At 39.9% G+C, this 23,431-nt stretch overlaps 1 protein-coding gene across 1 annotated transcript in view; it reads left to right on the plus strand.

Annotated features, from left to right (window-relative positions):
* DNAH3 (dynein, axonemal, heavy chain 3) overlaps positions 1 to 20,902 on the plus strand; it is a 49,822-nt gene extending 28,920 nt beyond the window's left edge. Inside the window, exons 37-59 of the mRNA XM_009070161.1 lie at positions 195 to 324; positions 875 to 1,111; positions 1,487 to 1,590; positions 2,356 to 2,650; positions 3,123 to 3,302; positions 3,563 to 3,686; positions 4,430 to 4,586; positions 5,463 to 5,606; positions 6,616 to 7,282; positions 7,395 to 7,560; positions 7,898 to 8,114; positions 9,022 to 9,204; positions 10,087 to 10,285; positions 11,199 to 13,340; positions 14,594 to 14,819; positions 15,149 to 15,393; positions 15,662 to 15,778; positions 16,581 to 16,735; positions 17,481 to 17,648; positions 18,090 to 18,232; positions 18,813 to 19,017; positions 20,235 to 20,372; positions 20,549 to 20,902. Of these exons, the coding sequence (XP_009068409.1) occupies positions 195 to 324; positions 875 to 1,111; positions 1,487 to 1,590; positions 2,356 to 2,650; positions 3,123 to 3,302; positions 3,563 to 3,686; positions 4,430 to 4,586; positions 5,463 to 5,606; positions 6,616 to 7,282; positions 7,395 to 7,560; positions 7,898 to 8,114; positions 9,022 to 9,204; positions 10,087 to 10,285; positions 11,199 to 13,340; positions 14,594 to 14,819; positions 15,149 to 15,393; positions 15,662 to 15,778; positions 16,581 to 16,735; positions 17,481 to 17,648; positions 18,090 to 18,232; positions 18,813 to 19,017; positions 20,235 to 20,372; positions 20,549 to 20,902 (6,696 nt within the window). The remainder of the gene's footprint in view (positions 1 to 194; positions 325 to 874; positions 1,112 to 1,486; positions 1,591 to 2,355; positions 2,651 to 3,122; positions 3,303 to 3,562; positions 3,687 to 4,429; positions 4,587 to 5,462; positions 5,607 to 6,615; positions 7,283 to 7,394; positions 7,561 to 7,897; positions 8,115 to 9,021; positions 9,205 to 10,086; positions 10,286 to 11,198; positions 13,341 to 14,593; positions 14,820 to 15,148; positions 15,394 to 15,661; positions 15,779 to 16,580; positions 16,736 to 17,480; positions 17,649 to 18,089; positions 18,233 to 18,812; positions 19,018 to 20,234; positions 20,373 to 20,548) is intronic.
* The last annotated feature ends 2,529 nt before the right edge of the window (positions 20,903 to 23,431 follow it).

The following is a 23,431-nucleotide window of genomic DNA, read 5'->3' on the forward strand; positions in this document are numbered from 1 at the left end:
TTCACCTTCAGATAATGGTGATGTGACTATGTGAACATTTCAGTACTGCCTTACACAGATCCTTTGTTGATCTTCTCTCTGCCAGCCTGGAAAATTTCTGATGCCTTATTGTTTTAGTGAGAATGAATTGAGGGACAGTGGGAATTGTGGCAAGTCCTGCATTGTTATACAGCCATTTCCTTTTCTCCTGGTAGGTCAATGACTTGTTTATGTGGCTAGTCCAACCTTGTGTAGATTTTATTCACCTTCATTGCAAAGCCATTGTACAAACATCCTCTATTCACCTGAGTTACAGCCTGATGAAACTCTATACTTGTCTGCTTGGTAAGTACCCTGAGCCTTATTCCTTTCAGTTCAATTTTTCTTTCTTTACATGCCATGTCCCATGACAGAATGCAGGTTATTAGATGCAAGGAGATACCAAAGGAATTCCTTGCTGTTGAGATCATACAACACACTCAGTGATCTCACTGATCAGCACTAGTAATAGTTCTTTGCCTAGCATACAGAGCTTTCACATTTAAACACTGGTGTCATTACAAAACTGAACATTAGGGTTGGATCTTTGAGGTCTCTTCCAACCTGATTGATTCTATGATTCTATGATCATCTTGCATGTTCCCTATGCTTTGCTCTGCTTCCTAGCATCTGAAAAAAATAATTAGGGCCTTTTGTAAATATTTCTCCTTCTAATTCTATTCTTATTTGCAAACAGTATTTCACACAGACAAGATTCTCACTTCGTAGATTGGCTTTGTCCCACTGAAGACAATGCTCTAACTCTGTCTCAGAATATTTCTGCAAAAATGTGTTTTGAACTGGGATTTATGTTTTGTTACTGGCATTTAACTGAAATTCAAAGTATGTGTTTTAGATGAAATAACTCAACCCAAGGAAGGGCAGAAGGAAACCATGTCTAGTCAGGACATCACCTTGTGGCTGCAGAGCCTCTTCCTCTTTGCTTTGGTGTGGACAGTTGGAGGGATCATCGATGAAGACAGCAGGAAGAAATTTGATCAGTTTTACCGCAACTTGCTGATGGGATTGAACGATGAAAACCCACGACCTGAAAGTGTGAAGCTTACCAAAACCAATATGTTCCCAGAAAAAGGTGCTGCTTCATAACTTGTACTTTCCTTGTCTTGTTATAAAGCAATAAGAAAAATTGGCACTTTAAGGGAGGATGGAGTGTCTGGCAGATGTTAAATCTGCAGCAGAGCCACCATCTGCCAAGCCTTGGGCTGCACAGTTGGGTGCACTTTCCTGGCTCTTTTAACCAGGAGTAGCATATGCCTCCTGTTGTACTCAAACAATGTAGCTGAATGTGACCTGAAATAATTTGGTGATGGTAATGGCGATGGGGATGGGGATGTGCTAGAAAGCCTCCATTATCTCACAGTGCTGGGCATCTCACACTAAAATGATTGAGGTTTATTTTTATTCTTTAATCAGTGGTTTTTCCAATGTTGTGTTTTTCAATTAACAGGGAGTGTTTATGACTTCTATTTTCACAAGCAAGGCAGTGGGCAGTGGAACATGTGGACAGAGTACATCACAAAAGAAGAGCAAGTGATCTCCCCAGGGGCTAAGGTTCACATGGGTATCTTTATGATAGAAAACAATTCTTTGACTAAATGATTTAGGGACACAATCAGCTACCTTAGCTAGCTCTGATTCTACTGTATTAGGCTGTTTTTGATTGATCTGCAGCATTTCTTTAATCTCAGTAGGCTCTTTTTCATGTTTGTCATAATTCTGGTGCCATCCATATTGGAAGTTCAGCTCTGCAGGTACATGTGGAGCCCTGAGGTTGCCTAGTGGTTAAAATTTGAGTTCTGCTTTGTTCTCTAATAACATCTGATGGAGGAGAAATCCTGGTGAGAAAAAGCCAAAGCCTGACTTTCCATTCCTTCATTTTTGTTTTCTGTGGTTGATCTCATGATATTAGAGAATAAATTACTTAGAGAAAGCAAGCAAAGAAATGTACTACTTCTTTGGGATGTGGAGAGCAGTACTGAGAGTCCTGGGTCCCCTCCATTTTCAAGTAGGGGGACTCACATTTTGGTGGCAGCTGTGAACTCAGGAGAAGTGTAGCACAGCAGAGATCTGTAAAAGTACCTATTCTGCAGATGAAATTTCAAGATAACTTCAGCAATGTTTGTTCAGCTTTTCATTCCATTGTAGTTCCAACTGTCTATGAAGTTACATGAGAGATGTAAGGTTACATTTCATTCTGCTGTCTATAATTTTTTCTTGATGTACTACAGGCTTCCTGTAGCTACTTGTAAATATTCATGTTGTTCAAGGTATTAGATGTTCAATTTTCATGTGCTGTTTTACTTTCCTGTGTAACAGGTATCTGAGCTGATCATTCCTACAATGGAAACTGCCCGGCAAATGTTTTTTCTTAAAACATATGTGGAGCATAATGTCCCTCTGCTTTTTGTGGGTCCCACTGGCACTGGAAAATCAGCTATAACAAACAATTTTCTACTACAACTTCCAAAGGAAACATACATCCCAAGCTTTGTCAACTTCTCTGCCAGAACTTCTGCTAACCAAACCCAGGATATTATTATGTCCAAACTGGACAGAAGAAGAAAAGGATTATTTGGACCTCCTTCAGGAAAGAAAGCTGTAATATTTGTGGGTAAGACAATTTTTCAGGTTTTTAAATCATTTGAATTCTGGCTTTAGGCAGAGGAAAGGGTTCACTGAGATGAGTAAATCTGGTTTGCCTCAGTGCTCTTTGGCTTTTTTCAGGCATCCAAAGAATCATAGAACCATAGAATCTGCTGAGTTGGAAGGGACCCACAAGGATCATCGAAGGATTAGCACTGCCCCTGCAGAAAGGTTTAAGTAGGGGTTGTCTTCTGGACAGTTCTTAGCATTTCAGTGGGACGTGACATGATATAAAACAAAATCACCAACCACACTAAGTTAAGCCATCACTCCTAGTTAGGACTGTGAGGTATAATGGCATTTGAGTCTGGTTAGTGTAATGGGAAGCAAGAATAACAAGACACAGCCTTTTTCTGCCTCTAATAGTTATTTTTCCTTCTTAGAAGAAAACTAAATTCCTGAACACTGAGTTTTTTATTCGATGTTTGTGTTCTCCATAGATGACCTAAACATGCCTGAAAAGGAAGTGTATGGAGCTCAGCCAGCTATTGAGCTTCTGAGACAATGGATTGATCATGGTCACTGGTATGACAAGAAAGATTCATCCCAGATTAGTATCATAGATGTGCTGCTTGTTTCAGCTATGGGTCCACCTGGAGGAGGCAGGAATGATATTACAGGTAGGAAATATATTACTATGGCAAGTAGTTTTCTAGTTGACTGAAGTCAAAAGGTTGGTTCAGTTTTGCTGATGGCAAATTCAACATTTTTCTAAGACTGGTGGAGCTACAGATACATTCACTGGCTAGGTCATTCCAAACTGAGGTCTGTATGCCCAAGTTCAAGTCTGTACCTTTTCCAAGGGGAATTTAATCAGCATTAGAAACAGTGTTTTTAATGTTGATTAAGCTGTTAATGCATCCTTCTGTGTGTATTACAGGACGCTTCACACGGCACTTGAATATTGTATCCATCTGTTCTTTCAATGATGACACGTTGACCAAGATTTTTACTGCAGTTACTGACTGGCACTTCAGCAAAGGCTTTGACCCTATGTTTCTAAGGTAAGGTTTTGAACTCACAATTTGCTGCAGTGTGCACTAGCAACTCAGAAAGCCAATGGAATTGTGGGCTGCATCCAAAGGAGTGTGGGCAGCAGGTCAAAAGAGGTGATTCTTCCCCTCTACTCTGCTCTTGTGAGATCCCACCTGGAATACTGTGTGCAATTCTGGTGTCCTCAACATAAGGAGGACATGGAACTGTTGGAGCATGTCCAGAGAAGGCCACGAAGTTGATAAGAGGACTGGAGCACCTCCCCTATGAGGACAGGCTGAGGAAGTTGGGGCTGTTCAGCCTGGAGAAGAGAAGACTGTGGAGACCTCAGAGCAACTTTTCAATATCTGAAGGGGCTACAGGGCATCTGGAGAGGGACTCTGTGTTAGGAACTGCAGTGATGGGACAAGCGATAATGGATTCAAACTGAAGGAGGGGAAGTTTAGGTTACGTATTAGAAAAACGTTTTTCCCTGTGAGGGTGGTGAGACACTAGCACAGGTTGCCCAGGGAGGCTGTGACTGCCCCAACCCTGGCAGTGTTTAAGGCCAGGCTGGATGAGCCTTGAGCAACCTGCTCTGGTGGGAGGTGTCCCTGCCCATGGCAGGGGGTTGAGACTAGATGGTCTGTAAGGTCCATTCCAACCCCTAAATTCTATGATTATATGTTTCTATGATTTCCTGTAATGCTTTTTCTATCTCTTCTCCTGCAATATATCTGCAGAAGTTACAAATGTATCTCTTTTCCTTATTAAGGCTGGGGAGGATGATGGTCCAAGCAACAACAGTGATTTATAAAATGGCAGTTGATAATTTTCTCCCAACTCCTTCAAAATCCCACTATGTCTTTAATCTGCGGGATTTTTCCAGAGTTATCAAAGGAGTCCTGCTCTGTCCACACACTCATTTGCAGGTAAGTTGTAGTTTAATTATGCAGAAGTAAGGGAGAGCAGTGGGAAAAATCAATTATTTTTATAACATCAGTGAGTAAATATTTCAAAATACCCAAACCATAATTTCAATAGATTTCCAGGGTTTAATACCAGAATAGTTCCTGAATACTTGTTATATATTTTCTGTCTCTGAAGGACACAGGTGACATTTTTGTTAATATTCTTTACATGTGTTACAGTTGGGCCCAGAGGTCCAAGGTCCTCCTGTTAAAGAGTCACCTCTTTTGAACTTGCAAACTAAATACACAGAAGAAAGAAAGTGGGAAAAGACTCAGTATGTCTTTTTTACAAATGGCTTATCATGAACAAGATTAAATAATTTAGCCCTGAGTTTGCCTGTTGTCACAAACTACAAGTGAATACTGATAGATGTATGTGATTTTCACCCTTATACTTTTTTCATCCCTTTCCAGTACAACATCAGGTTAAAGAAGCTTTAAAACACTTGTTGGGGGAATGTTTTTGGTGCAGGAGCAGAACAAACAGCTATGAACTGTTTAGGGGAAATCTTAGCCAGCATGAGTTTTGAGCAGGACTTGGGTTAGAGCCCATGAGCCATGTCTTGGAAGGATGGGGAGATTTGATACAGTAGAGAAAAATGCTTTGACATAGGAGTCCCAGTTTGTATTGGCAGGAAGGATAAGATGGTAACTAGGTGAGGAATCCAGTTAAGTTAGCAGATGCTGAGCCATGTGCTGAATGGCTTGGGATTGAAAGAGTCCCACTGATTTTAGCACAAGTTACTGCAGGGTCCAGATGGACATCGTTAACCTTTTCTTTTTGAGCAAATCCTGCCTGAGCTATATTTACCTGCTTTCTTGTACTTACATTTTCAGGATGGAGATAAACTGATCAGACTTTGGATTCATGAGGTTTACAGAGTTTTCTATGATCGCTTAGTTGACGAAGATGACAGGAAGGTATTCTTTCAGATGGTACAAGAGACAACATCAAATATCTTCAAGGAGAATTTTAATAAGGTATTTTTGGGTAATGTGCTGTGGCCAAGAATGAGACTGATGCATTTTCAGAAATACTTGGACATTGAGATTAATTAGTATTGGAGACATTTTGAATTATTTCAATCAGTGCATTTAAAAAGTGCAGACAATCTTCTCTTCAGCATTGATTATTATATGTATCCTTAGTCAAGTTAATACAAATCACCTCATATCAGAATGATTCATAACTTCAAAGGAATTCTGTGCTGGTACAGAGGACCATCTGGAATAAATGTCTCACACAGTGTTTTCTGTGCTTTTGCTTAAGTTAATATTTGGATGAGCCAATGGCAGTAGTGGGTGCTTTTCTGAGAAGGCTTTTGGGAACCTGTCCTATATTTGACAGCAGCAGGTATGCATATGTGGAAGCCTGCATGTCAACCTACAACCATCTTTTCCAGACTAGGGTAATAATGTCCTATGAGAAGGGGGTGAGGGAGCTGAGGTTGTTTAGCCTGGAGGAGGCTCAGTGGTGACCTTATCACCCTCTACATCTCTCTGAAAGGAGGTTGTAATCAGGTGGGGGTTGGTCTCTTCTCCCAGGCAACCAGCAGCAGGACAAGAGGGCGCAAACTCAAGCTCTGCCAGGGGAGGTTTAGGTTGGATATTGGGAAGAGATTTTTTAATGGAGAGAGTGATCAGGCATTGGAATGTGCTGCCCAGGGAGGTGGTGGATTCACCATCCCTGGAGGTTTTCAAGATGAGACTGGATGTGGCACTTAGTGCCATGGTCTAGTAACAACGGTAGGGTTGGACTTGATGATCTTGGAGGTCTCTTCCAACCCAGCTAATTCTGTGATTCTGTGAACTATAATAGTGGAGGACGGTGCTCTTCCAGTATTACTAAATTCTTTTCCACCTGTGCAGTAATTAATTAATAATTAATACTAAACAGTATTAATACTATTTAGATAAGGATTACAATGACCTTAAGGAAAATAATGCTCTAATAGTTAAAATTATCTGTTGATTCTTGTCCTTTCCCTAGGTACTGAGTCATCTCTCACCTACCGGAAAAGTCTCTGATGAGAATATTCGCAGCCTGTTCTTTGGAGACTATTTAAACCCAAACAGCAATGTAAAAGTGTATGATGAAATCACAGACTTGCAACAACTGACAAGCGTGATGGAATACTACCTGGAGGAATACAACAATATCAGCAAAGCACCCATGTCCCTAGTCATGTTCACGTTTGCTATTGAGCATATCTCAAGGATATGCAGGGTACTGAAACAGGATAATGGACATCTGTTGCTGGTGGGGGTCGGCGGGAGTGGGCGACAAAGCGCAACAAAACTAGCCACCTACATGAATGGCTTTGAGCTCTTCCAGATTGAAATTACCAAGTCCTATGGAATCACTGAGTGGAGAGAAGACCTTAAACGAGTCATGCTGAAAGCAGGTGTTGGGAACAGCAACGTGACCTTTTTGTTCTGTGATAATCAAATCAAGGATGAAGCATTTGTAGAAGATATCAACATGCTCTTAAATACTGGTGATGTGCCTAACATCTTTGCAGCAGATGAGAAAGCTGAAATTGTTGAGAAAATGCAAAGTGCCGCAAGGAGGGAGAACAGGAAAATTGAAGCCACTCCTCTTGCTATGTACAATTTCTTTATTGAAAGGGTGAAGAAAAATTTGCATATTGTCTTAGGTCTGTATACAATGTGTTGTTTCTTAGAATGTTTTTATTTACATTTAGGGTTTTTTTTCTGATTTCTAACTGCAAAGAAACTTAGGTAACAATCATGATTTTATTTTTGTAGCCATGAGTCCTATTGGAGATGCATTTCGGAATCGACTGCGGATGTTCCCTTCACTGATAAACTGCTGCACTATTGATTGGTTCCAAACCTGGCCTACAGATGCTTTGGAAATGGTTGCTAACAAGTTTTTAGAGGATGTTGAACTGGAAGACGACATTAGAAAAGAGTATGAGTTTATCTGTCAAGAAACATATGAAGCACATATTTGTTCCTCTTCCCCTCACACCCCCTATGTATTTGATCATGAAACTGTCCTTATAAAGGGACAAAGCTAAGCCAACTCTGGGATTTCAGTGCAAGTCAAAGATATCTAAGTATATGTATCTGATGTTTCTGAAAATTGGGCCACTCTTTGAAAGGAGTCTAAAGTATTTCTAATAATGGGGAAAATACATTTCTGATTCCTTACTGCTAATATAATTTCATAAGCTTAGAGTAATTTCATGATAATTAGTATAAATCCAGGCTGTATTTTCAAAGTAACATGGAAAAACTTTCTCTAGGGTTGTGTCAGTGTGCAAATATTTCCAAGAAAGTGTGAGAGAACTCTCCATCAGCTATTACACTACCCTGCAAAGACACAACTATGTGACACCAACTTCCTATGTAGAACTGATTCTTACCTTCAAGACTTTGCTGAATAAGAAAAGGCAAGAAGTTGACATGATGAGAAATCGTTACCTTATGGGACTTCAGAAACTTGAGTTTGCATCTTCCCAAGTAAGTTTCAGATGAAAATGCTGAATATGTGCCATATGCATCCTTTAGTATGGTGTCTGTATGGTTAAAACTTGTAAAAATAAAACGTAGTGCATTTGCTCTACACTGTATTCATGATGCTATTGATAGTTTTCTACAGAAATCCAGCAGGAAAAGTTAGATTACTTCTTAGTAATTTTAAGATATTGTGATCTCTGTGTTACACTTAATAGAAAACTACATTAAAACTCATTAAATGTTGAAGGAATAAACCTTAGAAATTTTCTCAAAACCTTATGTGGAGAATTCATACCTCAACATCCTAATGCCTGTTCAAATAGGGGAGAAATTGAGGAATGTTGTAAGGCAATAATAAAAATCAATTCCTGAGTAGATTCACAGTAGGGAATTGATGAAGTTCCAGATAAATAACCTTTCCAACCCATATGATCCAGGGATTGATCATTCCAAGATGCAGAGTAAAGGAGCTCCCATGTGCTTGGTGGATGAATCACATCCAGTTTGCAGCTGTTGCTGTCACGAATTTTGTGTTTCCTTTCAGGTTTCTTGTGGATTTTCTTTTCCATCTGTGCAGTAAAAGATTATTTGGGGTTTCATACACTGAAACTGAGTGAGGAAAAATTAAAATCAATCAATTTATTTCTCATTATTGAAATTAAGTGGATCTTGAAAAAGCAACTGTGTTGCACAGATGATGATAAAAATCCTTTTTAAAAATCTATTCAGTTAAATAAAACAGCTCAGTAAAAATAAACCGGAGAGCTATTAATAGTTCTGTAGATCAAATGTCCCTTTTTAGATTGTATTAATATACTATCCTCCAATCTTTCCTGCTAAGATATCAAGAAATGAAATGCATGCAATGTTTACATAGATTTTTTACTTGGTTTCCTGTTCTATTTGTCAGGTTGCAGTGATGCAGAAAGAACTGACTGCCCTTCAGCCTGAACTGATTCAGACTTCTGCAGAAACAGAAAAAATGATGGTCCAGGTTAAAAAGGAAACAGTTGAAGTAGATGCAAAAAAGGAAATCGTGTCAGCAGATGAAAAAGAAGCCAATGAAGCAGCTGCTGTTGCCCAAGCTATTAAGGTAGTGCACAAGGGCTTGAGCCTGGAGCTTGGTGGGTTCCAAGTAAATGGGAGCTCTGATGATGTGTTAATGGGATGATCCAAGCTCTTAAAGTAACAAAGTTGCAACAGATGATGAATGACATGTTCCTATTATAAACAAGGTAAATTCTGGCTGTTTGGAATATGACTGTATCTCACAGTCCTGCATAGCTTCCCTTTCTAGTCCACATTCCAAAAGCTGTATAGCTCTTATTTCTGTACTAGTATATTCTCCCTCTCAACAGATTGAATCATTAGTTTATACTGTTTCCAGGCCCAAAGACAGTTCATTTAGAGTTAGCTGAGGTGCTGCTTGGAGCCCTGTTAGGCATAACTTCAGAGATAATGCCATAGCCAGACGTCTGTAGCACAAAATTTCCCGTGGAAAGCTCCAGAATTCCTCAATATTTACTTTTCTTATAACTAGTTGGAAATGACAGTGATAGATAAGATGGATAATTACTGAGGTCTGAGTATATGATAAAGAATTTAAGCTACACAGTATCCATTTTTCACCTGGTCAGCACTGTGAGATTAAACTAAGAACAAGTGTATCTCACTTGTATTTTAATTCTCATTGTCAGACCAAACAGACTTTGGTCTTGAAAGCCTGTCTGACTTTTTCAGCCATCAGCTCAGTTTATGGAAGTTACTAATTCCTCTACAAACCTTCCCTCTTCAAACTGTGTAGTCAAATTGTGAAAGTAGCTTCCTCTCCCAGAAACACAACATTGTAAAGAGTCTTTTTATTGGGTACTTAAGAAGAGAGAAGGTTCTCTGAGGCTGTGCTGTCCTGAGGTAATCAGGGTGCAGTCCTGGTATTGTATGAAGACTTACAGACTTCTACCTAATGTCTTAACAGGATGAATGTGAAGCAGACCTTGCTGAGGCCATGCCAGCTCTGGCTGCAGCACAGGCAGCTCTTGATACCCTGAATCCTTCAGACATCTCTCTGGTGAAATCCATGCAGAATCCACCTGGTCCTGTTAAGCTTGTCATGGAGAGTATCTGTATCATGAGGGCAACTAAACCAGAGAGAAAACCTGACCCAAGTGGCAGTGGTAAGGATGTGGCATTTGTTATCCCTGTCCTAGGACTGTGTGGGGTAGTGCTGCTAGTGAAGTGCTGCTAGTGTGAATGCAACTATGTGCACTGAAAGTGCATTTTTGTTAGCAGTGACTTAAAAGGACACTGAATAGCTAAGAGCTGCTTTTGCCCTGGTAACATACTGCCCTTGCTTCACACTGCTGGACAAGCTTTGTAATTATGATCTCAGTCACCAGCACAAAGTCATCTCAACTTGCTTTGACCCAGCTTTGAGATTTGCATTGACTCTGAGGAATTCTGGGAGCTGGAGGTGTGCTGTGCACCATTCCTCCTGTAATCCCTGCTTCCAAACTAGCAGTTATGCTGTGAGGCAGAATTCCAGTTATACCCCTGCCACGGGTAATGATTCTACCAGGCTTTTTCTGTGTGGTTTATGTTGTTATTGTGGGGTTGCACAGGATTTATGAAGTAGGAAAGAGACCTTTTTCCTTCACTTTTCTTCTACTCTGTGCCTTTACAGTCAACCCTTCATAACTGAAGTAATTCTATGACTGAAAATTGAAAAGATTTCTAGAAGTGTCTTTCATCCAGAAATATCTTACGTACCTTAGGAAGGAATCCTTTCACAGTTACTGCTTTATCTAACACACTATGCTAAGAAAGACTATATAGTATTTTGTTTCCCTGAATGTGCTTGGTTCATTTAGAATCCATATGTAATTAATAAATATGGCATTGGTTAGTGATGCTGAAGTTCCTGTCTGAATTCCTTTAGGCAGTGGTTTTCTCAAGCTATTTAACAGCCCTTGTACAGTAAAACTCTATTGCAAAGTCATTGATGTTAACTCTTCATGTTATGTTTCAAAGAATTTTTTCAGGTTGAACATGAATGTATTAGGCCTGATTTTAGTCTCATTTGCAATACAGGTAAAATGATTGAAGACTACTGGGGGCCAGCTAAAAAAATTCTTTCAGATATGAAATTCCTTGAGAAACTACAGAAATACGACAAGGATAACATTCCTCCTGCTATAATGAAGAGAATTAGAGAGAAGTTTATTAGTCATCCAGATTTTCAGCCAGATGTCGTAAAAAGTGTCTCCTCTGCCTGTGAAGGACTTTGCAAGTGGGTGAGAGCCATGGAGGTGTACGACCGTGTTCAAAAAGTGGTCGCCCCGAAGCGCGAACGGCTGAGAGCTGCAGAAGGAGTTCTGGAAGTTCAAATGCAGAAGCTGCAAACAAAACAAGCAGAACTGAAGGAAGTCGTTGATCGCTTTCAGGCTTTGAAAGATGAGTTTGACAACATGAATGACAAGAAGAGAGAATTAGAAAACAATATTGAGCGCTGTTCGCAAAAGCTTGTGAGAGCTGAGCAGCTCATTAGTGGTCTGGGTGGAGAGAAGGACAGGTGGACAGAAGCTGCAAGACTGTTAGGAATTCAGTACATAGACCTTGTAGGAGATGTTTTGTTATCATCAGGAACTGTAGCGTATTTGGGAGCCTTTACTGTGGATTACCGCCTCAAGTGTCAGCAGCAATGGCAGGTTCTGTGCAAGGAAAAGAACATCCCGTGCTCCAGTGATTTTAGCTTAAGTAATACATTAGGGGATCCAGTCAAAATCCGTGCGTGGCAGATTGCTGGATTGCCAGTTGATTCTTTTTCCATTGACAATGGGGTAATTGTTTATAACTCAAGAAGGTGGGCTTTAATGATAGATCCTCAAAGGCAGGCGAACAAGTGGATAAAAAACATGGAGAAGACTAACAAGCTGTCAGTTATCAAATTATCTGACACACATTATGTGAGGACATTAGAAAATGCCATTCAGCTTGGAACACCAGTCTTGTTAGAAAATATTGGTGAAGAGCTAGATGCTTTCATAGAACCCATTTTATTGAAGCAAACGTTCAAACAACAAGGAGTAGAATACATGAAGTTAGGGGAAAATATAATTGAATATTCAAGAGACTTCAGGTTTTACATAACAACCCACTTAAGAAATCCTCATTATTTTCCTGAAGTGGCTGTGAAAGTTTGTCTCCTTAACTTCATGATTACACCTTTGGGTCTTCAGAACCAGCTCCTTGGAATTGTAGCTGCAAAGGAAAAACCTGAGCTAGAAGAAAAGAAAAATGAACTCATTACAGAAAGCGCAGCCAACAAGAAACAACTGAAGGAAATAGAAGATAAAATCCTGGAGATCCTTTCCCAGTCAGAAGGAAACATATTAGAAGATGAAACAGCGATTTCTGTTTTGTCTTCATCCAAAGACTTATCTGAAGAAATCTGCGAAAAAGAAAAAATTTCCTCTTTAACTGAGAAGGAAATAGATTCTACTCGAATGGGGTATAAGCCAGTTGCTACTCATTCAGCTGTTCTCTTCTTCTGCATCTCTGATCTGGCAAACATTGAACCTATGTACCAGTATTCCTTGACTTGGTTCATTAACTTGTATATTCAGTCTATTGCTAAAAGCAAAAAGAGTGAAGATCTGGAAGAGAGAATTCAAAATATAACAGAGCATTTCACAGTGAGCATCTATAATAACGTCTGTCGTTCACTGTTTGAAAAGGATAAGCTGTTGTTCTCCTTCCTTCTGACAGTAGGCACCATGAAGGGAAAAGGCCAAATAGATGATGAGGTTTGGCGTTTCCTTCTGACAGGAGGTGTTGCTCTTGATAATCCTCACCCCAACCCAGCTCCAGATTGGCTATCTAATAAAGCATGGGCTGAGCTTGTACGTGCATCTTGCCTGACAAACCTCCAAGGACTAATGGAACATGTAAAAGACAATATTTCAAAGTGGCAGCCAATATATGACTCTGTCAGGCCCCATGAAGAAGCTTTCCCAGATACATGGAGCACACTGACGGGGTTAGATCGAATGGTGATTCTCCGGTGTTTGCGACCTGACAAAATTGTCCCAGCAGTACAAAAGTTCATTGTGGAGAATATGGGAAGAACATTTATTGAACCACCTACTTTTGATCTTGGAAGAAGTTACAGTGATTCAACTTGTTGTGCCCCCTTGATTTTTATATTATCACCAGGCGCTGATCCTATGGCAGGTGAGATTGGTATTAAAAGAAAGTCTTTTTTTATCTGGTGAAATGTCACTGAGTATGACTAAGCTGATAATAGTGTAGGCCCTTTCACTTGATCTTTAAAGTGTCTTTAACTTACAATACAGCAATGCTGGAATATCAAACATTGCCCATATATAAACAATGATAGTAAAGATGTTAAAGGGTGGGATGAATGTAGTGGTGATGAAGTCTCTAAGTCTCTGAGCAGCAATTTGTAATTTGTGGTTGCATTACACAGACCAGTTTGTAATTTGTGGTTGCATTACACTTCTTTCAGTGAGTGTTGGAGACTTGCCCCAGCCTTTGTTGCAGCCTCTCCTCCAGAAGGTTTCCTCCCTCTCACTTACTAATTAAATGGTGTATATGGCCACACTTACAAACACATCTGTTCAATGTCCTTTAAAGTGCAACCACTCAGATTATTTTTAAATCTGGTTTTCTGCCAAAAGAATCCTGACGTGGAGCCATACCATAAGGATGTATTTCCAGAAGGTACAGGTTTTGATAGCTAGGCTGGAGGGCTATTTTTAACTAGATCTGAAGATCCAATTTGAAGTTCAACCCCCACAAACAATTGTACCCATGCAACAGAGAGAGTCGAGAGCAGTAGTGCAGGCTGGAACTGAACACTCAGAGCCAAAGGGAAGGACAGACTTTGAACCTAGCTGGGTTCTGGTTTGGGTTTTTTTTTCATGAATACTTTATTTGTATTTGCTGGGGCCAGCAGCAAAAGGCCACTGCCTCCTATGTGTGGATCAGACACCCTGTGGGTGGTATCAGCAAGAGGGATCCCATTTTTTAGGCTCCAAACGCACAAAGTGGGGTGAATTCAGGCACAAGTAACATCCTTGATGTTGGAAATAAGATCTGTGGCATGCAAGCCACAAGCTAATGACTCAGCTGCTGAACTGGCTTTCCTCTCCCTCTGGTGTAAGTTCAATTCAAACATTCTTCCTGCAAAATCACACCCATTTCACTCCTGTGTTGGCATGACATGGGTCTGAGCTGTGGGTGACCACCCTGATGTCTCAAGCTAAATTTTAGCATATGCATCAGAAACACAGTGAGTGATGCAGCATTTGATACTACTTCTGGGTTGTTGAGGTGGTTTTATTTGTATTTTAATTGAGTAAAATTTGACTCTTGACCCTTTAATTACATTATAAAAATGATGAATATAACACATTCTACTTTCTAATAGACTTTGTTTGCCTGTGAACAACTTGCCATCATAGGTTTGCTAAGATTTGCTGATGATGCCGGCATGGGAAGCACAAGCATTCAAACCATTTCACTTGGACAGGGCCAGGGCCCAATAGCAGCAAAAATGATCGATCAAGCTATTGCTGATGGGACCTGGGTAGTGTTACAGAACTGTCATCTTGCAACCAGCTGGATGCCTGCCTTGGAAAAAATCTGTGAGGAAGTTATAGTGCCTGAGAATACCAATGATCAGTTCAGGTAGGAGTTTTAGTATTTTGCTCTTTTTAATGGGAGTGTTTCTTGTTTGCTGAAGGCACTGTTAAAAAGAAATTAAACTTCTTTTGTGTGAATGCCTAAGTATAACATCCATATCATTTATGAGCCATGATAAAATGAAGATACATAATTAAGATGTCATCCTTTCTACCTGTCCAATATAATCTGCTTTATGCCTGCATTTTAGAACAAATTTAGATGTTGTCATTATAGTTAAGCATGTAGTAAAACTTAGTCTTCTGTAAATCCATATGCAGGATTTGTTAGTATGGATGATTTTTTGATACTATGCCTTTTAAACTTCTTTTTAGGTTGTGGTTAACTAGTTATCCATCAGAAAAGTTTCCTGTTAGTATCCTGCAGAATGGCATCAAAATGACAAACGAGCCTCCCAAAGGTGTTAGAGTGAACCTGCTTCGGTCCTACCTGAATGATCCCATCTCTGACCCCGTGTTCTTCAGCAACTGCCAAAAGCCAGAAATGTGGCAAAAACTGCTGTTTGGCCTTTGCTTTTTTCATGCCGTTGTGCAGGAAAGGAGAAACTTTGGCCCCCTGGGTAAGTTTTAGATTATTTGCAGTTTGTTTCCAGGTAAAATATAATTTTCAGGGGAGTGTGATGCCAAAATGCCTATGCTTGTGTTGTAATTATGTAGAATGGCAGTGCCTAAGGATACAATATTATTATGGAGTCATGTTGTCCCTTGTGCAATGAACAGCCTGGTGTATTCCAGGGCTGCTTCTCAGTACTGTCTGGAAGCTGCTGTCTTCAGTTATCAGTACAGTGCAGCACTGCCCTGTGTGTCTGAATTTTCTGTATTGAACAGGTTGGAATATTCCATACGAGTTCAATGAATCTGACCTCAGAATCAGTATGCAACAGATCCAGATGTTTCTGAATGAGTATGAAGAAATCCCATTTGAAGCTCTGACCTACCTAACAGGTACAGGCATTACATCCTCTCATGTGTTTGTTGACTTTGCTAGGCACTTTCAGCTGGTACAGTGATAAAATGGTGAGTTCTTCATAAACTAGAGTGGGTTCCACTCAGGTTTACTTTCTTGGCCTTCCACGTACAATGTGGTTGTCATTGGGTGGATGTTGGAGTTGGATTGTCATTGGAGTTGAATCCCAAACCCTCAGATGTCATTGCTTTTTTGACTTGTATATAGCTAAAATGATTTCTAATGTTCCAGCAGACCTCCTGGTCTTTGCTTCATATGCATCAGATGAAAACGTTGATGGCCTCTGTGTCACCTTAGCTGATCAATGTGATCCTCACACAGTGAGCATTGGCAGTTTACCAGAGGATGTGATAATACTCATGGGTTTAAAGCAGGAGGTGTTGACCTGTGTAAATAACTTGGTTGCTGCGGCTGTTCATTTCTCTTTCTCCAGGAAGATAAGCTGCTTTTTGGCACCTCCTTTGTCAGCCTTGTAATTCTTGATTTTTGTTAATATTATGATTATCTTTAGGAAAGAGAATTCTGGGACATAAGTAGAAGTTTCTCAGACCAACTCATAGCATTCCTTTCATCATCAAGACACATAACTTTCACCCATAGTACCAAAGATGTTCAAGTGCCTAATTTCCATTGAATCAATTGAAGTATAAGACCTAAAAACTTTTGAAGATCTGGAGCTTTGGAATTTCAACTTCCTGGAGTTTCGCATTATTTCAAAACAGTTTTTATTTGTTCATTAACTTCCAATTTTTTGTCCTGGTTTTCGTTGTTCTTTCCTAGGGGAGTGCAACTATGGAGGTAGAGTGACAGATGATAAAGACAGGCGTCTTCTCCTGTCCCTTCTTTCCACAGTCTATAACAAGGATATAGAGCAGGACAAGTATATGCTTTCAGCTGGAGATGACTACTACATACCCCCCCATGGCCCATATGAGGTGAGAAAAACAGGTGTAAATTCTGAGTTATTGAGAAAAAACTGACCCACACTGTACCTGATATGCTGAATGCACAAAGAGAGTAAAACCCCTAATACCACAAAGCCATACCAGAATGTGTCTTATTGTATGAAATATGAATCTGGTATTTAATATCTACCACACCCATGGGGATGTAGTGATCATCCAACATTCTGATGTTTGTTGATGCCAGCACTGTGCAGGTTTCCAGTTCAGCTCTAGAAAGCCAAGAGGAGTCAGGCTTCAGGAATTTACAGGGTACTTCTGCACCCTCTTGTAACCACTTTTGCCTTGAAAGCAGTGCCGAGGAGGAAGAGGTGGAAGGGCAGCTGTATACTCAGTTTTCATCCCCTTTTTCCTTTCTAACAACTGCTCAGAGATCGAGTGTGCTCAAATCCCATCTATTTGTGTAGCACATAGTTGTAGGGGCATCCTACCTCCTTCTGTGACTTGTACCAGCTCTCCTTGGATATTTCTCATGTACTTTCCTTTCTCTTGCTATTTACATGATGGTGGTAATAACAACTCCTGTGTCAGTCTTTGAGTCACTCAAATCTTTTATATTTATCTCAGTGGACTGTGTAACTCAATTCCTGACAGTGTTTAACTGGAAACTATTGTGTTTGGTTGTAAATGGGAAGGTAAAACTGTCCAAGTTCCATTTAGTGATCATTGATGACTATGGCATTGCATGTTTTCTAGTATCTGAGTGTTTGTTTTACAGTCTTACATTGAATACATACGAAGTTTGCCAATTACTACACACCCTGAAGTGTTTGGACTTCATGAAAATGCAGACATTACCAAGGATAACCAGGAGACTAACCAGCTTTTCCGTGGAGTGCTCCTGACTTTGCCTAGAGAAGCAGGGGGGGGTGGCAAGTCCCCTCAGGTAAGTAGGGAAGAAGGATTTGGCATAGAACCTTTAGAGATGGAAGATACTTTCATGACTTTGCATTCAAATGGATTAATACCACACAACCCCACCTGCACAGAACAAGCAGTTTGAATGTTTCTTTCATATTTTGTGCTTTAAAGTAACAGTGAAGTGCTTCACTTCAGTCAAATCAGAATTGGAGTCAGAACAGTTAAAAATCATGGTTTTAAAACAAATTTAAAATTATTGAGAAGGAAAAAGAAGCATGCAGGCACATGCAGAGACATACAAAGGATGGTGCCCAAAGTGAGCATGCAAGCACTTTAGGAAAATGGATGAAAATACTGATGTGGTTGTACAGAGAAAATTAAGATCTATAGTGTTTTGTGGAATTTATTCAATAAAAAACAAGGGGAAAAGGAATAATCCTTATTCACTGCAAACCTGTGATTTCAGGAAATTGTTGAAGATTTGGCAAAGGACATCCTGTCCAAATTACCAAGTGCCTTTGATATTGAAGCAGTTATAAAGGCATACCCAGTGCTTTATGAAGAGTCCATGAATACAGTTCTTAGGCAAGAACTGATTCGATTTAACAGGTATGGCTCAATGTTTTGTGCAGCTCTGCTAGTACTGAAATATGCTTGTGTTCCTCAGTGGGAGTTGCTCTCAAGCCTTAGACAGTTGGAAACCTTTTGCAATACATTGTTCTTAACATGTTAGATTCTGCTTTGGGTGAATCTTTTAAAAAGGCTTGAAAGCTGCAGCTGAGTACCTGAATATAGAAAAGGTACCTGTGTTCTTGGAGTATGAACTTAAACCAGATTTGAGTTTGCCATGTTGAGGTAGGGCAACCTACTTTATTCTTTGTAAGTGATTCCCAGGCCCCAATATTCACAGCACTGTGTCAATTAGTGCTACAAGTTTTAAAGCTCTTGTTACTTGATCTCCCCTGTCTAGAGTGGCAGTTTTCACTGTCTTTCATTTCTCCATATCTGTTTTTCCTTTGTTTGCTTTTCTAAAGTTAAGTAGGAGTTTTGGGTAACTGCAGGTGAGATAAGGAATTTCTGACAGGGCATTTACCAGCTTTGATCAGCCCAGCATTCAAGGTGAACTCAGAGCTCTTTAGTCAGGTAGTAAGAAGTAAATAAGAACACAGTTTCTTTGTTTTATCTTTAGGCTTACAGAAGTTGTTCGGAGCAGCCTCATTAATTTAGGCAAAGCCATTAAAGGCCAAGTATTGATGTCTTCTGAACTTGAAGATGTTTTCAACAGCATGTTAATGGGGAAAGTACCATCAATGTGGGCTGCCAAATCCTATCCATCACTGAAGCCACTGGGAAGTTATGTGTCTGATCTCCTCTGTCGTTTGGCCTTCTTCCAGGTATGCCAAGCTGAGACTGACAGGTCTAAGGACATTGTAGTTGAAAGCTGAATGGGTAGAACATGTATCAGTACTGTCCTCAGCAGAACCCTGAGCTACTCACACATACTCATGGCCAAATACACACTGATTTACAGCACTGGAATTAGCTGGGCAATTGCTCAGCAGGCTGATTTGGGACTATAATCCCTTGGTGCTAATCCAGTGCTGCTTTTGGTAGTTTCCATTCTTCTATTTCTAAAGATTCATCTTAGTTTGCATTGATGCCTTGATGACTTTCCTGCTCAAAGGACACTGCACTGGCTGTGAGAATGCTTTAGAAACTATGAAATTTTATATGTGACTGTAAATCTCTTTCAAGTTTAATGAAAAGTGATACCACTTCCACACACTTTTTGAACAAGCTATTTTATCTTAACTCACCCTTCCATTATTTCCCTTGCACTCTTAGCACTCTTTGAACATTACTTAAAATTTCAGGTGTACTTTAAGTAGCTGAAGGTACTGAGATGTGGTGGAACCCCATATGAGTCAGGAGAGGAGAATGCTAGAAAGAAGTGTCTAAGAGATTTATATAAGTGACAGTTTCCTATTTGCTGGATCAGAGTACTGTATGGGCTTCTTTTGACTCCAAATGACTTACAGTAGTTTGAGGACATTCTGCCCTTGCTTTGTTTTATCCTACTGCCTTTGTGATACCCAACAAAGACACTGGCTCAAGATCTCCTTGTCTGGAATGTACTGGGAGGATCTCTGCTAGGATCTGATGTGTAGGCTGTAGTGAGAGACCAGTGAAGACACTATGGAAGAAAGTTTGGCCTTTTTTCATGTTAGGAGAGTGGTGTTTACAGAGAGGTGTAGAAGAGGACAGATTGATAAAAGTGTCCAAATTCAATGACTTTTCCTGTTTTTCCTGGCTAGTATCTAGACTTAACAAAATATGTTTATGCTACTTTCTGCAATTTCTCAGTAGCACTGAGTTCTGGTTGTTTCAGCATGAATGATTATTTTTGTTGTCACTGTAAATAACTGACTTCTGTGATTTGTTGTTGCTGAAAAACAGAACTGATGGGAGTATCCAGAAGGTCCCATCAAGGTTTAGATCTCATTGTGCTGTTTGAGTGTGTCTGAAAAAACATCTCTTTTCTGGTGAATTGGCACAGTGAAGCCACAAACGCATTTTTTTTCCTAAATTTGGTTTTTCTCTCCACGCTCAGGATTGGGTCATCCATGGGCCTCCCACAGTCTTTTGGCTCTCAGGATTCTTCTTCACTCAGTCTTTTCTGACTGGTGTTTTACAAAACTATGCCAGAAAATACGCCATCCCAATCGACCACGTTGGATTTGAATTTGAGGTAAGAAAATGTATAATTTTGTTTTTCTTGAGCAGCTTGAAACCTGTTCTGCGGCAGCAAGGAACAGAGTTTTCAGATGAAAGATTTTATTTAAGAGAGTGATTTCAGACTCTCTCTTATGGGATTTAATATACTTCAGATAAAAATAAAACCAAGCAATGGTTTAATCATTCTAGGTGATGAAAGAGGAGCACACAATGGAGAAAAGGCCTGAAGATGGGGCTTATGTGAGAGGCCTTTTTTTGGAAGGTGCACGATGGGACAGAGAATCCTTGGTAATTGGAGAGTCACTACCAAAAGTCCTTTATGATCCCTTGCCCATAATTTGGCTGAAACCTGGAGAAAGTTCCAAATTCCTTCATATGAACATCTATTCGTGCCCTGTGTACAAGACAAGTGCAAGAAGAGGTGTCTTATCCACCACTGGCCACTCAACCAACTACGTTCTCTCGATTGAACTCCCTTCAGACAAGCCCCAGAAACACTGGATAAATCGAGGTGTGGCAGCTCTGTGCCAGTTAGATGACTGAGAGGATGCAATTCAAAACACTCACATTTTGTTGTTGTAAAATATACTTCACTCTTTAATGGCTGCTTTGCTGTGTTTTTTTTTAAAATGAAATTCGACCTAAAGACTATTGATGCGGATTTTAATGGGAATCTACTTCACAACTCTTACAAGTCAGACTCTGTGGATTTGCCTATCACTTCTGTGTCCCAGGAGTGTGTAGGACAAAGAGGGAGGAGATAAGAATATTCTGTTGTCAACAGAGGAAACCAATCCTCCAATCCTCAGCTAGAACAAACTGCCAAAGCTGTATCATAAAACTATAGTAACTGATATTCCTTGATCTGTCTCATAACTTCCATGGAAAACTCTAGGCAGCACATGGATTGGGAGCCTGCTATTTCTCAGGACAGTATGCTTGTCTCATAGTTTTTGTCAACTTTTTTTTCCTAAATTTCACTATTATTTACCTTCATGTCTCAGGTACCTGATAAATGGAGCTGTTTCCTTTCTCCCACAGCCTCTCTACACTTCCTCATCTTACTCTCTTGCATGTAGGACTAATAACCGCCTGAAATTTTGTACTTGTTTAAGCCCTTTCATCAGAGAAGCTCAAAGTAGCTTGCAAGCATTAATTAAAAATAAAATAGCCTGAACATCTTCAAAGAGCTGTGCAGTCATTAACTAATCCCCACAGCATGCCAAGAAGGTACTAAAGAAGCATCATTAGACTTGTTGTGTACACAGCACAAGAGAAGCACAAAGATCAAGGCAAACATTTAAAAAAACACTCACTGCATAAACATCCACTAATTTGGGGTCTTGTATTTTTTTTCATTGCCCAAATTGCAGCATTTTAATGACTCGCTCGAGGCCTCACAAAGTCAGAGCTGCAGCTGTCATTCAGCAGTTCCCAGTATCCTGCTATGAATGAAGGGATGCTGCCTTGTCAGGAGTTTCTCTGTTGTGTTGTACTCAGCTTTTTTAGGTGAAAACAGTGTTCATTGTTGGTTTATGAACCACTGGTTTGTTTTATACAGGTATTCATAAGATAGAGGATGTGTATGAGTTGCTTTAGCTGATGATTTGTGCAGTATGTAATTTCCTGGGCTGCTCTCCCTAGGAGAGAAAAAGTAATGGAATTTACTGTCGAGGGATATCTGTCTTAGAGATATTTTTCTGTGGTTCTTTCAAATAAACTTCCCAACCTTATTTCCTTAGCATTGTCTAGACCTTCCTGGAGAATGATAAGCTGGCTAAACATTAGGATTCACAGCCTTCCTTGGCTGAGATGCATTTTTTTAAACAAAAAGGCAACTCAGCTGTTAGTTGGATATGACAAACATGTGAAAAAATTTTGGACAAATGAAATACCTTGTAAGAGTAGTATTAGAATCTTTGGCTTTACAGGTTTTGTATTTTCTTTTCTTAATTAGAAGCACTCATTAAATAAACCACAAACCCCACCTGTAATTACTGCAAATCATAGATTCACAGCCTCGCTTGTAACTCAGAGCAAATGGAAAAAAATGCAGTATAGAGACATTATGGAGCAAGAGGTATTTTTTTCCTCAGAAATGGCAGAGACATTTTCAGCCAGGGATGCTGTAAGTCAGAGAGGGTTTGTACATTTTCTTAAGAGATTAAAACCTTTCTCTGATCTGCACAAAAATCCATTTCAGAAAGTTCTGTCTCTGTTGATTTTAACTGTTGGGCTGTTAAAGGGAAAATTATACAATGCAAAGCAAAAGATAATACAAAGGCCTCAAATTCTTTTACTCATAGCTAGAATGTTTTGCCTAGTAAGATTAGAAAAACTAGTGAAGGTTGCAGGTTTCTGCTCTAACTAGCATTCCTGAAAATGAATGTATAGGTATGATCAAGTAAGTGCCCTTTCTGTCTCTGGATGTTACTGATAGAATTCCCTATAGATAAGGAGCAGAGGTGAAAAGGTATTACAAGAACAAACTTGTAGGTAGATCAGATTACCTAACCCATCCTAACCTGTTTCAGTGCTGTGATACTTCCCCTGGAATAGATTGGGTCACTGCTGCAGCACAGTGAGCATTTCCTCACCCCAGACAACACTGCCAGGGACACTTAGTGAGCAGATGCTCCTAAATGATTGGGTGCTGGTAATGCTAGTGTTAAATTTGGTTCCATAAGTGCATGGCTTCATGAATTACAACCTCACTAATGATGGATTTAGAGACAGAACTTCCAGAAAGGAGGTGAGTTTTAGATATTCAAGGCCAGATACTGTGTCAGCACATTATTCCTGCACTGCCTACTAGTTAGCTTGCAGGAGAGTTCACGCAACTGACTCAGGATTTTTACTTCTAAAGAATATAAAGTTATCTTTCTCTTCTAAATTATTCTAAAGCATCTCCTGTCCAGTGTGATGAATTGGAAAGAAACAGTGTTTACTGGAAGGGGAGTAGGAGAAAGTTTGGGAAGTACAGGACAGAGTGTACATTGCCTGGTTGAATCCAGTGCATTACAAATTCTGCAGAACTCGGAGGCATTTTAGGACAACATCTTTTTGCAAGTA

The sequence above is a fragment of the Acanthisitta chloris genome, unplaced genomic scaffold (genome assembly GCF_000695815.1).
Source record: "Acanthisitta chloris isolate BGI_N310 unplaced genomic scaffold, ASM69581v1 scaffold17272, whole genome shotgun sequence".
Taxonomy (NCBI): Eukaryota; Metazoa; Chordata; class Aves; order Passeriformes; family Acanthisittidae; genus Acanthisitta; species Acanthisitta chloris.